The following is a 14,720-nucleotide window of genomic DNA, read 5'->3' on the forward strand; positions in this document are numbered from 1 at the left end:
ATTGCTATAGTAAAAGAGCATATGATAGTGTCACTGGTAGAGTAGTAAACTTCTCTAATAAAGCAGTCAACAGGTGATAATGATTTTGGGTTTAAATAGGAGCTTATTAATGACAGTTTGGAGCCTATTAATGACAGTTTGGAGCCTATTAATGACAGTTCAATACAAAATATAGACTGTTTACATATACCCTGTGTCATTGTGTATGTACTTACAAAATTGACTAATGCTATATGTACAACCACTCTTTATAACAACTCTGTTACAAAGCTGGAGTGGAACCCTTTAACTTGAGACCACTTGAGAAACCTCAATATATTTCTCTGACATGTACAGTGTCTATACACTTACTTCACAAGTCTTGTACAGGCTGAGACGAGACTCTCGTAACACTCTCCTGATCTTGGGAAGGAAACAACTACAACAAGTACATCATTATCATCATCATTAGGGGTAATGGCTGCTACTCACTCAGACTTATCATCTCCATCACCTGTCCCATAATTGACATTCTTCCTGTCAATAAGTCTCTCAACTCTCCTCTTCCTACTATAACCCAACCATGTGATAATATGTATGTAGTATACAGGGTGTACTCAGGGGAGTTCCCAAGGGACATACTTGAGAAATTTGGACTCCAAAATTTTCAATTGAGGGATTCAACATGGAAGAATATTGCACAAATATTTTTAACACTTTATTTCTTGGGTATGTTAGCAGAAGCTAGTACACAGAACTCAATAGACAAAAGTGGTTAATCATTTTATAAATTAACTTCAAATAAAGGAATCAGGAAACATGTCAATTGCTCTAATAGAACAGTCACCCATTATGTAGCTCAGCTCTTCAACACATCCCAGGTACACCTCTGATATACATCTACTACCTCTGTTGTCTAGATGTCCTCTTGTCTTCTTGTGAAGATGCTGCTACTGAAGAAGTCTATTATGACAACATGTAAATACTAGTGTGCATTGTGCTATGATGAGGGTACCTACCCTGACACTGTCCCTGCTACTGTACAGTGGAATATGGCCAGCTACAGAACACAATAGGGTATGCATGCTACTAACATACATACATACAGGGAAATCTTAACAGATGGTGCAAAATGTTACAGTGGAGTTATGAGAATTGTTCAAACTGCCAAAATTACTCTGACATTTTGTCAGTGCTGTTATGGTAAAATTTATCATGGTACTGTGTTTGCATCACATGCTCTCTCCCCACCCATCAAAGCATCCCTACTTCATACAATCTGACAACACATATTGTAATATTTACTGACAGATGGCTCAACAGTGCTACACTATATGCAACTCCTAAACCATGTATACCTCATCAATTGCTAATAGAATTAATTACTATTTTAAATCAGATTCTGATGATTTTCCACAGGCCTCTAAGTTACAAACTAGGCATTCTCTATTGTAGATGGGGAAGTTTCGTGGTTAAGGCTCACCACGACTACTTGTGGTAAAACTTTCATGGTAAAATTAAATAAACATAGTACAATAAAAATATATTAATTTAAAAATGAAGAAGGGTTCCAAAATCTACTTGGCATTGTAGGAGTAATGCCAAAGTAGGGATTTCCCACATTGCTACAATGCCAAGTAGCTAGGGATTTTTCCTCGTAGCTACCATCATCTCTTGTTTCACTGCTTTTTATTGCTGGAATCATTTAAATTGATAATTTTTATTGCACTAGTTAACATTTTGTTAGAGCATAGCTATGAAATAAACGTGTGGCTGTGACTGCTTTATTAGAGTACCTCGATCTCACCAATCAGCTATGCAGTACATCAAGCTCATGACACAACGCCTTGTTTTCCTATAGAGCTAGATCGTTGTCGTGGCATGCTCTGATCATTGAAGGGGTGTGGCAATTGTTTTTAAAGCAGGCAAACAGGCAGTCAGACAAAATTTCGAGTAAATGGCAATTTTTTTTTACATTCAATATCCAGATACCTGTAGATGTGTTTTCTTGTTTTTAATGCTGTAATTGATGCTGAATGGATTGAGTAAGACTATTCCATAAAGGTGATTTTGCCACATATGATATTTCCATGATGGTTTTTCGACACTGCTTTTTTAATGGCACATGTCACTTTAGGAGGAACCCTACTAAACAGTTCTGTACAACCATACGGTTTGACGTAGAGGGGGAAACTGTCACGGTTTGCTTTGAAAATGTGAAAGTTGCAAAAGCTTTGCCCAGTAAAACTTTCCTTGTTTACGGTAATTCAAATATGTGATTGTTAACTCTTATTGCTTTAATAGAGTATTTTAAGTGCTCACCTACAAGTGATCGGTTTGCATCAAAATTAGGTTCAGAGACAAATTGCCTCTTAGTAGAAACATACCTACACCACATACACAATAACAGACTACACATTTGATCACAATCAACACTACTAACTCTAGTATGCTCTTAGCAATGTTAACAGCTGATATTGGGGCTGGTGTAGCATTACTTGTTGATGACTCAGTTAAGAAGCCGACTTTCGATGGAGCTTTATGTGTCATGACTGAGCAGTGTAAATACTCCACCCTCTTTGAACATGCCCCAAATATGGTAGCCAAGGAGTTCATCAAATCTGAGGGAGTGACGGCCTAAAGGAGTGAAGAGCATGGTACATGTTGTGACTTGTTATAGTTGTCATCACTTACAGGCTTATCAGGACTGGGGTGTTGACAGGTGTAACAATTATCATTAATGGTGTGCACCATTTGGAGTAACTGCTGTGATTGGGAATTGCTAGCTGCAACCTGAAACCATACATGAAAAGATAAATTCTACAGTTTCTTTTTAAATAGATCACCTCAGTTTAAATTTGCACTTGAGTATGTGTCAGCTGAACTGATAATTAGTCCAGAAATTTCACATCCACTTCATGATAACTGTACCTATAATAAAGTACACCCTATCCACTGTTGTTGTTGTTGTTGTTATACACTACAATACCTTTCAGTAAACTCCTGCCACTTTATTGTTACTAGTTCTTGTTGTGTTAGTAATACTGTACTGATCTCATTGGTCACTGTGGTGTGTGCTGACTTGATCTTTGTAGTGAGACGATCCTAATAGTAGGATATGATGTACACGTGTGAAGTAGTGTGCTATGGAATACTTACCAGTTTCTTGTCAAAAAATTCCACTTCCTCTCGACAATAATTGCCACCGTTAGAAAACAATCTTTTAAGGGATGAGATACACATTGTATGTACTTGCAGTAATTTTGGTAACCACACACACACAAATAAATAGATGCTACATAAAGGCATTACACAAGGACAAACAGGCACACATTACACACACTACATACACACAGACGCACTACGCACACACACACACACACACACACACACACACGCATGCACACACACACACACGCATGCACACACACACACACGCATGCACACACACACACACACATTATTAACACACTTGAGAGATGATCTAAAGTTGTCATTAGCTAGAGACAAATCACTGGCAGTATTCTCCAGACACAACTGATAGTTCTCAGTAGTATGGGACAACCATGACTTGTGTTGTGTATGATACAAACACCACATTATTCCATAACACACACAATACTAACTGACAATACAGTTCTAGCTGGTTTATGCAGTAATAAAGCTTGATACTAAACTTGGTAGCTTGTAATTAAATAATATACTCTTTTATGTACTCCAAACTCCCAACAAGGAATCATATTGATATTAGCAGCACTTTCAGGCTACAAGCAGTTCACAACTAAAATGGTCATAAGTAGATGAGAACGTTAAACATTTTGTATCAGGGAGTGAGCCAGTCTGTGTACCATCTACACTACGAGGACTACAAGATGGCCAATTTGTAATGACTCTCAAGTGAAGTGGTATAGTGTAGAGACACAACAAGAATTATATCTTTTAAACACAACTACTTATCCTAGACAATACACTGAGTGCATTATAAGGATCAGAGAGTACATGAAGTGACAAGACTTGGCACATACCTATCTAAAAGTTATGATACGTACTGTATGAAAAGACATCATTTACAAAACGCTATATGAGATTAATTGTCTCCCATACATGAAACTCTACAATAACCTATTACTGTAATAATGTTCAACCTCTGATAATTCAGTCATGTACAGCAATTACTTTGTAATTATTATTATTATTATTACAGTATTTCTCTCTTGTTCATGACCAAATGTTTGCCTATCACTCAATGGATTAATCCAATTGTCAGCCTACTTGTTCTACTAATCCCAAGCCTACCCCTTCCTCTATAACACAACAATTGTTTACCTGATCAATAGTGGTCTTCATATCCTGCTCCACCTTGTTCAACTTGGACCACAGACACGTAATATAATATGATCAGTCCACTATCGGTATGTTATGTATACTGCCCACTACCTAGAGGTGGTGTGGGAGTGTGTAGTGTGTTTGTGTGGACCAAGTTATGTAGAGGATGTCATGAAAAGATTAAGATGAAGACTTACTCTGATAATGTTGTTGAAGCCAGTAATCTTTCTTCTGTCATGTTCATATCCACTAAGAGTTGCTCATACTATAAACCAGTACCTAACTTTAACAAACATGTTATTCATTATTCCCTACCTTAGCTTGTAGCTGGTCATTCAAGGTACTAATACTAGCCTTGTGGTTGGCCACCTCAGCATTAGTCCCCTGTATGTGACGACTGAGTCTCTCCCGATGAGCTATTAGCTCACCTGTACACAATGTGTACACCATGGGATATCCCAGTAACTAGTTATTATAACTTACTGGCTCGAACGTTGTGAATGCCCTGAGTAATCCTGGTCAGTCTCGGCTCATGAAGGTGTAGTCTCAGGTCTAACTCAGTAGTGTATTCTTCCTCCTGTGTGTACATATATAGTATTAGAATAACACACAGAAAATTATGTGTATATCTGTATATTTGTAGCATCCACACTACCTTGCCACATAACTCTGTCTTGACTTTCGTGACAAGTGACGTGGGACTCCAAGTGTTCCAGGCAACATTTCCTTATACTATGAAGGGATCATATCACTGATACATGTATATGATGTTTACCTCTTCTTAACATCATAGAACATCTCATCAGAGATGACAAGGTGTTCGGTCATTACACTGTGTGTAGTAGACAGGTCACTCTCTGTAGACCAAATATTAAACACTTAATCTCAACCATAAAGTTGTATTACTCATAACTCATACATATATAGTATTAATGTATGAAACTAAACAAGATATTCATTTTGAATTTTAAATGTGTAAGTCTTAGCTGTTAGTAAACATGCAATAAGAACTATACAATTAAGTATATGTGTGCCTACAAAAATTAAGTACGTAGGACCATGAGTAAAATAAATTCCATTAATGAGATCACTAGATATTTGTGATACATTCCAATTAATTACGTAGGCCCTATACTTGTTTGTTTTCAGCACCAAAACCGGTATTACTGGGTGCTGCCGCTGATAAGGTGTGGACATTAAATAAACGCCTAACTGGTAGAAGGTGGTGTAAAGGCATGTTCTTACTAATCACTTACAAGATCTACTCATTATTTACTTGTTACAAGTAGTTGGTACAATAAGTAGAGTAGTCTACATAAGGTGGTTTCAAACAACGTCCACATGCATAGACCTGTACTTTAATCATGTACACAAGTTAAAATTTAATGATGGAACTAAAACACAGGGTAGAAAAAAGCTTTGTCGATGTGTAATTTCTTTCGGTATTTCAGAAAGTCGGCTAACATGACATACCTACCTCACAAACCATAAAACCTAGATAAGCAATTTGAGTAAAAGATAGAGATTATGGTCTCAAGGATATTGTCAATTTAACAATACCACAGTATTAATTCTCCTTATATATAGTCATTTCCGGTACTAATACTGGTGTTACTGGGTACTACTGCTGACAAGGTGTGGATATTAAATACATGTCTAAATGCTAGAGGGTGGTATAATAGGCTTGTTTAATTATCGTTACTGTTTTCATTGTTTGTTACATAACACCCATAAAGGAATAACTCTACACAAAACTCCTGACTCATTGGCGGACTTTAAACCTAACACTTGTAACACATTCACTGTGCTCAAACATCAACACAGAGGTTTAAACTTTAACAGTACATAGGGACTTTAGCTACATACACCAGTGCCGGGATTATATATATAAGTTTGAGTGTCCACTTTAACAGGGTCCACACCATCCATATGTCAGTACATACCATCATACAATAGATCTGCATTATATGGGCAAGCTATTGTATATACTCCTATAAATGCATCAGCCTAGGAGAGAAAATATACTGACTGAAACATGTACAGTCTCAAAATACCACCTACAAAACACTGTCTATTACCCATTCACTGGTTTAAGCCACATCCTGTAAGTGTAAACATTAACCAATATACTTTCGATAGAGGGTATTCCACAGACAGCTTAATAACATTCCCATATATACACACACCTACATACCGTGATGTAATACATTACACAATAGTGCTTCATTTACTAACAATAACATAATGTGAACAAATTACTCCAGGGTGGATCTTGAGATAATTAATTTTATAAGATTACAAGTTGAGTTAGTTCATCCTTTCCATGTTCCACTAGCATTAACACATCCTGGTTATTAGTCTACACAACCTTTCATGTGTGTAAATAATAAGTGTGTGGGTATTGTGTGTGTACATATCTCAGTACCTGGTATATTAATTAGTTAGTTCACAATGAGCCCATGCAAACCAAATCACACTGTGAGCATGTACTCTTTTCACACAAACTGTACAACAATGTACGTATGCTTTGTGCCAGAGATCTCCACCCCAACCATTTAGAGGAAATATCCACCCACTTGGCCAAGGGATGCTGGCCCTTTCTGGTTAACTTAATTTATTTAGTACACTGCAGGAGAGGATGGATTAAGGACACTCAAGTCCCTGCTTTGTCCGTGGCCCATCCACCTTCCTTGGGGGTGATCACGCACTTGGCCTTACGATCTGTATGCATGGTGTAAGCCCCATTGTTTGAGTACAAATCCAATGCAAGGAAATCCCTCACACACACACATGCACACACGCACACACACACACGTGCACATGCATGCATGCACACACGTACACACGCATGCATGCATGCATGCATGTTACACTACACTACACTACAGGCACACAATACACTACATGTACACTACACAACAAACCTTCATCCTGGGTCAGAAACACACTGGGGTTATTATCAGTTTGAGAGTCATCAACAGGTACATCACTACCTTGTGGCTTATCCCCCAACACTGACTGGTCACACACATAATACACTATACCAGTACTAGTCTGTATCATCTCAATAGCTACAGGAATCTGTAGGACAATGAAGTGTATTAACAAACTAACAACACAAGTCACAACACAAGTCACAGTGGCTTATTTTAGTTATTCTTTCTGAAAGTCTAAAGAGTTACAAAAGCTACAAGTCAGCCACGCTTTAGTTCCTCTCAAATTATATTAAATGTTTCCTATTCACACTTAACTGATTATAATAATGGATGTGTGTGTGTGTGTGTGTGTGTGTGTGTGATTGTATGCAAGGATGTGTGAGGATGTGTGTGGTTCCATCATCTACCTGTGCTACAGTGGTAGCTCTTCCTAATCTTGATTCTGCTGGTGTGACTAAAGTCTTCCTAGTGTCTGTTCTGATAGAGCCTATGGTAGCCTTCCTTGACTCTGTGAATACCATTTAATATGGTAATATCACATTGTATGTGTTGTGCTTACTTTGGTCAAGCACTGATTTGGATGTTTTTCCTTTCAGCTTCTTTAGAAAAAAATACGAAGATATAATAATGCATACGCATACATGTATTATAAAACCAGTTATGTGTGTACTAAAAACCACCTCCATAACCACTTTGACCAGACAACATAAAATTCCTCTTAATGTTGTCATAAGCTTTCAGCTATTTCCTAATAAGGATGTGTTTTCACTGGTAACTGTATTCATTTGAGGCTCATGTCATTGTTTTGTTTGATGAAGAAATTATTCTAATTTTGGTTATTTTTGTAAGTGTTCTGAATAATTAGGATTTTCCCAACACAGCTAATATGATGTATATACACATTAGGATTCCCGGGTGTGACACCCAAGTTGATTAACTGATAACCTATAAATAAAGTCTGTTTTGATTACTGATTGACGTGTAAACAAACCATTGCAATACGAAAGTCCCATATTGGGGACTGAATGGAGAAAATCAAATGGTTGTGTTTTGCACGGATCATTAAAGAAACCCAAGCACACAAGGGAATATTTCATATCTTGTGTCATCATAAAAGTATTAACTGACTACTATCCAGCTTCATGGTGAATCCTGAACTGAAAAACAAAACCTGATTTTCCAGGTCAGCTTACATGCTAAGGGATACTTTGGGACCATTACCAAGTGTCCACATTATACAGGTATCCTAATTTCAAGTGTCCCGACTATAGTATGTTCACGTTGAGCTGAATCCTCAAAAACGTTTAATAACTCATGGATGCAATTACACACGATCTTGAAATTTGGCTCATTTGTAGTACTGCTTGACCTGCTAAAAATATTTCAGAATCTTTTAGTTCAAATGTTTGACATGATATTTACGGCCAATCAAAATTTTCACAATACATTTCCTATGGGGAAGCCATATAAGTACAGTGTCCATTACAGCCCTTTCCCGAACTTGTAATGGAGCCAAACTGTACATGTCTGTTGTTGACACCTTTGCTGTTGCCAATAATCATCTGGTTGGCTGAAATGTTAACTCTGTTGAGTAAAAATTCACTTTTAATCATTAGCTGTTTTTCAGGATTCAGCTCAACGTGAAAATACTAACACATTCCACTGTAAAACAAATCCCACGGTGACTTGATCCCTGACAACTTGTATCCTATGAGTTAAAGATTAACATTAAGGGTGTGATTTGTTAGTTGACTGGCACATTGGGAGAGAAGTACATAAACCATTTTAGAAAACTGATAAATTAGACTTCAGCCCCCCCTATGCATACACGCAACTGACCAAGAGTTTATTCTCAGCATATGGTAACATGTACAAATATCACATATAGCAAACTGTTTATTATCAAGATCAACAATGAGTGAATACCTTCTGTATTGGAGGGTCCCTACTGACCCCAAAATATTGACATAATCCACCATCATATCTCATTAACTCTTCATCCACCATTGAAGGGTGACATGATGCCTTCTCCTGCAGTTCAGCATGGAAGCTAACATATCCCTCCAATACCTGCTCCAATAGCTTAGTAGCTTCACTCAACTGTTGTGATAACACTTGCAACATTACTGTAATAAAATAATAATAGTATTTTATCTACCTCATCTGTAGGTCCCTCCCTCATCATGGCTAACACAACATCTAATCTGGTCTCTAATTGTTGATTATCATTATTGTGTTGAGTACGACATTCCTCCAGTGCCTCCTGTAACATAGGATAAGGGTGTATGGTACAGCACTATACGTATGTGTGTGTAGTATTGTGTACACATTTCTGTGGCTTGTCCACAAATAAATACGTCACAATAAACAGCAGCAGTAGTACATAGCATTACAAGTGCATAAGTAAGTACAGTACATGGCAGGCAGGAAAGCATTTACGTATATAGGGAGGAAATTTTCAGTTTTCAATGGAAATATTAATCCTTGGAAATAGCAAACTCAACATGGTCTGTGCATCCTTGGGTACAACACATATAGGGATGCTATGACAGTATATGTCAGAAGTCATGAACCACTTGTAGTTGAGCCAATACAAAACTATATTAGTACATACAGTTAATGGAACACCATAAAGACATAGCTACTACAAGGTCATGAAGTACACCTTAGCTATGTCTGGAGGCCTATTTGACATGGTCACTATAATGAGGTGGTCTTTTTATGAGTGGTGCCATTATGTGTGGTTACACTGTATGTAGGCTTCTATGTTTCTCATACCTTAAATTGTCACCAATGTTCAAAAGAGAAGACAGAAAATAAACAATCTCTTTCACAACAACAATGTCCTGGAATTGTAATAATATTATTGTCTGAGTTCTGAGAGATTTAAGTTTAGCAGAATTTTGTGTACATCTATTACAGTTGATATCACTCGGTTGTAAATTAACAAAATTTACACATAAAAGTATCTAATAATCAGCACACCAGTTATGTTTGACATCAACAACCATCTCATTTATGGAAGAAGTTGATCTGACCAAAACTGACGATTATTGGTTGACAAATGGTGAAATTGGCTGGCCATACTCTTAATTTTCCAATTTACCAGCCATTATGTAATTACGTACAGATAATTTATTCATGCATTATTTATTATAATAATATATCATGTTACTGAGAACACATCACCCGTTAATTTGTTCTTGGAAAAGTGAGTAAGTGGTTTAGCGTGAATTATTGTATGTTGCTTTTATGTCAACACCAGCAACTAGCTTTGATCTATTAACGATGGGATAGAAAGTTCGACCACTACTCAGACAAATGTATGGTGCAGTTAATATAATGATCAGTAATTTAATGGGATGGAGGACATACGATTATAGACCACTGTCATTATAATATGTTGTGAGTAAGTGGTTTAGTATGAATTATTGTGTGTTGCTTTTATGTCAACACCAGCAACTAGCTTTGATCTATTAACGATGGGATGGAAAGTTCAACCACCACTCAGACAAATGTATGGTGCAGCTAATATAATGATCAGTAATTTAATGGGATAGAGGACATAAGATTATAAGACCACTGTCATTATAATATGTTGTCAGATCACATGATACACATGTGTGTTGTGTGACTGGTATGGGAAAATGTGTATATTGTTTGCAAACAGAAAAAAAAAAGTTACAAGAGTTAAGTTATCCAGGCATATGCACCACTGATCTGTACCATTCTGGCACACCATGATGTCTCCTTACTGGAGACATGCTTCTATATCATCGTAAGACTACATTGCAATTTTCGTTTCCAAAAACATAGTGCAGTCAAGTAGGTCATTACATTATCTACTATGTTCATTGACAGTGACAGAATAAGCTGTAATTTAGTTTATAGGAATTGAAGCCTATCAATGATAGAAGGTAAAGAACTGACACTCGTTCATTTACTAATTATGGTGTAATGAAAACAACATACACTACACATTCATCAGATAATGACAAGCTTAACAATACAGTGTGGACAGCAAAAGTACATGATGAAAAACACAGTCAACGAATAATGTAAATTCAGCTAGACACCCAGCGATATGGTTAATGATATTCATAACAATACCATTATTGCCTCAAATTGAAAAGAAGTGTATCTCATGACACTACACTAATCTATAGATATTCATTAATATGTGGGCAATACATTAGGAACAAAACTGTGTGCATGCAAAATAATTTGCATAGGGAAACCATACCACAATGTACTAACTAAAGATTACTGTAATGTATAATCCCCAAATGTAAAAATTGTATACAAATGATCCACCAAACACAGCCACTAGTAAATAAAAACACACATAGCTTAGTAAATATAATTTTGGTTCAAAGGTAATCAAGTTAAACAGGTTTGTGCTGATGTAATTTACAACCCAAACTAGCATAGTCAGTTGTGAGTTGATTCTATAGTAGACCGTATGTTATTAGCTACTCATCCCCACCTGAATCATTATTTTCTTAACATATCAACAAACCTGGCACCACTGGCAACGGTGTGCAACCATATTAATAGTGTAGGTAGTACCTAATTAGAACAGACCATGCAAGTTGCATTCTAATTCAGATTTGTATTTAGTTAATAAATAAAATCCGCCTGCAGAAATATTGTTATTGTACATATATATTACCAGTAATATATAAACACAAACAATAGACAACACTAGAGAGTAAACTATTATGTATATCATGGAGTGAAGGTGATATGTTATCTTACTAAATATCATGATACCATCTAGAGTGAAATGATATCAGTAACTGTATAGTACATGTGACAGTGTTATTGTGTGGTATTGTTTAGGAGTAGGAAATACTTTACGTGATAATAAAATTTTAATACACCAATCAGAATAGATAAAGTGATATTTATTACGTATATACCGTATTGCCTCGGATTACGGCCAGTCTCATATAAACACCTGGTCCAGTTAGTGAAAAGTGGAAAGTCTGTGTCCGTCAAGTGTGGGGCTAATGTACTTGTTGCAAGAACAGTGGGTAGAGCAGAATATGAGCGGACGTTTTGTCGTATGGTACATATTAAAATGTAAAATTTACTGAATTGGCTTGGTTTGTTGTAGCTATGGTATGCGGATTAGTTCTATTATTATTATTTTAATTTCTGCCTACCGACCCTAAAATTGCTGGGTTTGCCTGAGAAACATAAGATTTAATTAAAGTGGCCTTAAGGGGGTTAATAAATGACCTGCTAGCTGTGTACATATAGAAACTACTACAGGTCTCTTAGTGGATATTCTTAAACATACACACACATTTGCATACTGTACAGGTGATAGCTGGGTCATAATGGTGTAGAATGGAGTGATATCATCACTTGACATGTTATAGATGACATACATTATACAGAACACATTACGTAAGTGAACAATTAATAAAGGAAGACTATCCCTGCACTCTACAAATTCTGTGTGAAAACTTCATGTACGTATGTATGTACATAGTACATAGGTTATATCATAGATATATTTTGTATGGTTAAATGTGTACTATATGCATAACATGTAAATGTTCTATGTATGCTCAATGTTCAATGTAAATTACATTTAATATATAGTTATATGCAGTTATTATAGCTTAAGGATTATTTATGGGATGGATATACGACAATGCAAGCCATAGCAAAACCTGTACATGTTACATGGTTTTCTAATGTGTAAACAATTGGGTAGACCAGAGCAGTGTGAGTAAAGTTTCTTGCTCAATAAGGCAATGTACAGCGGCTTTTTTTAATCTTACCATTTTTAATACGCATGCGTGTACTTTTAAACTATCACAATTGAGTTTAAGCCACCCAGGGGTGAAGATTTTCGTTGTAGAATTATCATAACAGAACTGTACATCATTAAAAAGCTCATCAGAAATACATCACAATGTTCAAACAGCTCGCACAACTGTTTTAAAATCCGCACATGCATAATTGAAATGGCAAGATTACAAAAAAACCACTGTACTTACACACACTCAACACTATGCACACACACACACACACACACACACACGCACACGCACGCGCACACACATGCTTCAGCTAGACACCCAGGAGTGTGGTTGGTAATATTCATAACAATATTACTAGCAGATCCATCACTGCATTCATAAGCCTCAAATAGGAAAGAAGTGTACTTCACGTCACCACACTAATCTATAGATATTAAGGTATGTTTTTATAGTGGTGACTGCGTTTGGTGCACAATTGCCACATTATTACAGTAACCTTTAGTTAGTACATGGTGATATGGTTTCCCTATGCAAATTATTTTGCTTGTACACAGTTTTGTTCCTAATGTATTGTCCACATATTTAGTAAATATAATTTTGGTTTAAAGGTAATCAAGTTAAAGTTTGTGTTGATATAATTTACAAACAAAACTACCATGGCCAGTCAGGAATTTGTATAATTAATTGTACCAATTACCTTCTTTGTGAGAGGATAACATAGTGGTTGGAATCATACAAATATAAACAATATATTCACGACAAACCACAGTGAGTTAATTCTACAATAGACCACATATTATTAGTTTCTCATCCCCACCTGAACCACCAGTATCTCATCGCATTAACAAACCTGGTACCAAGTGCAGCCATATTAATACTTTAGGTAATGCCTAGTTAAAACAGGCAATGAAAGTTGTATCCTGAGTCTATGTATGTATGTATCTAACTCAGTTCTGTATTTAGGTACAAATAAATAGAATCCGTCCACTGGAATGTGGCTATTTTGAATGAGAAACTAACTTTATACCACCAGTGCACAGGTAATGTTTTATTAATTAGAGGTGTAATATGTCCAGTTTAGTGCTGAAATGAATAGCGAATTTTGCTATTTCAATAGTTGTGAACCAACAACGGATTATTATTTAAGTATGATTGACTAAGCGATGAAATCTTTGTTGGGCAGTAAGGCAAAGCCTGAGAGCTATTTCTATTCATTCAAGAATAGAATTTCTTAAATCTTTCAACTGCTGTATACATGGTTGCACTTAGTACTGAACTACCCATGTACTACTTTACTGCTAACCACATTAATAGCAAATTCTCAGGACTAGTAACCTGAAGGAGATACACACAAGTAAAGGTGTGGGCACTCAAAGTCTCATCCTGTTACGTAATAGGTGGACAGTTGGCACCATTAGCACAGCTGGCTAGGCTGCTTCTTCGGCTACACCAGGTGTCTATTTAATCAATTGTGTAGATCAGAGCAATGTGAGTAAAATTTATTTCTTGCTAAAAGGAAACAACAGCAACTGGGCATAACCAAGCATCAAACCTGGAACATAGCCGGTGCTATACCACTTGGAATTGATGTCACATGCACACACACACACACACACACGCACACGCACACACACACACACACACACGTACACTATACACATACTCACAAAGCACTATGCCTACACACCCATCAATGCATGAG

General features: G+C 36.5%; 1 protein-coding gene across 17 annotated transcripts in view; it reads right to left on the reverse strand.

Annotated features, from left to right (window-relative positions):
• Window positions 1-2,823: 2,823 nt before the first annotated feature.
• The window catches only part of LOC136266910 (uncharacterized), a 36,818-nt gene continuing 24,921 nt past the window's right edge, over window positions 2,824-14,720 (reverse strand). For 12 of the 17 annotated variants that reach the window (XM_066061939.1, XM_066061948.1, XM_066061949.1 and 9 more), the window contains 14 exons: window positions 9,400-9,504; window positions 9,168-9,341; window positions 7,801-7,840; window positions 7,649-7,749; window positions 7,230-7,386; window positions 5,081-5,162; window positions 4,961-5,037; window positions 4,789-4,882; window positions 4,621-4,733; window positions 4,503-4,570; window positions 4,306-4,347; window positions 3,139-3,199; window positions 2,969-3,084; window positions 2,824-2,910 (listed from right to left, as the gene is read on the reverse strand). In XM_066061939.1, coding sequence (XP_065918011.1) covers window positions 4,863-4,882; window positions 4,961-5,037; window positions 5,081-5,162; window positions 7,230-7,386; window positions 7,649-7,749; window positions 7,801-7,840; window positions 9,168-9,341; window positions 9,400-9,426 — 678 coding nt within the window. In that variant the 5' untranslated portion in view covers window positions 9,427-9,504 and the 3' untranslated portion in view covers window positions 2,824-2,910; window positions 2,969-3,084; window positions 3,139-3,199; ... (2 more) ...; window positions 4,621-4,733; window positions 4,789-4,862. The other 5 variants (XM_066061955.1, XM_066061954.1, XM_066061951.1 and 2 more) reach the window with 4 other exon arrangements.

The sequence above is a fragment of the Dysidea avara genome, chromosome 9, assembly GCF_963678975.1.
Source record: "Dysidea avara chromosome 9, odDysAvar1.4, whole genome shotgun sequence".
NCBI lineage: Eukaryota > Metazoa > Porifera > Demospongiae > Dictyoceratida > Dysideidae > Dysidea > Dysidea avara.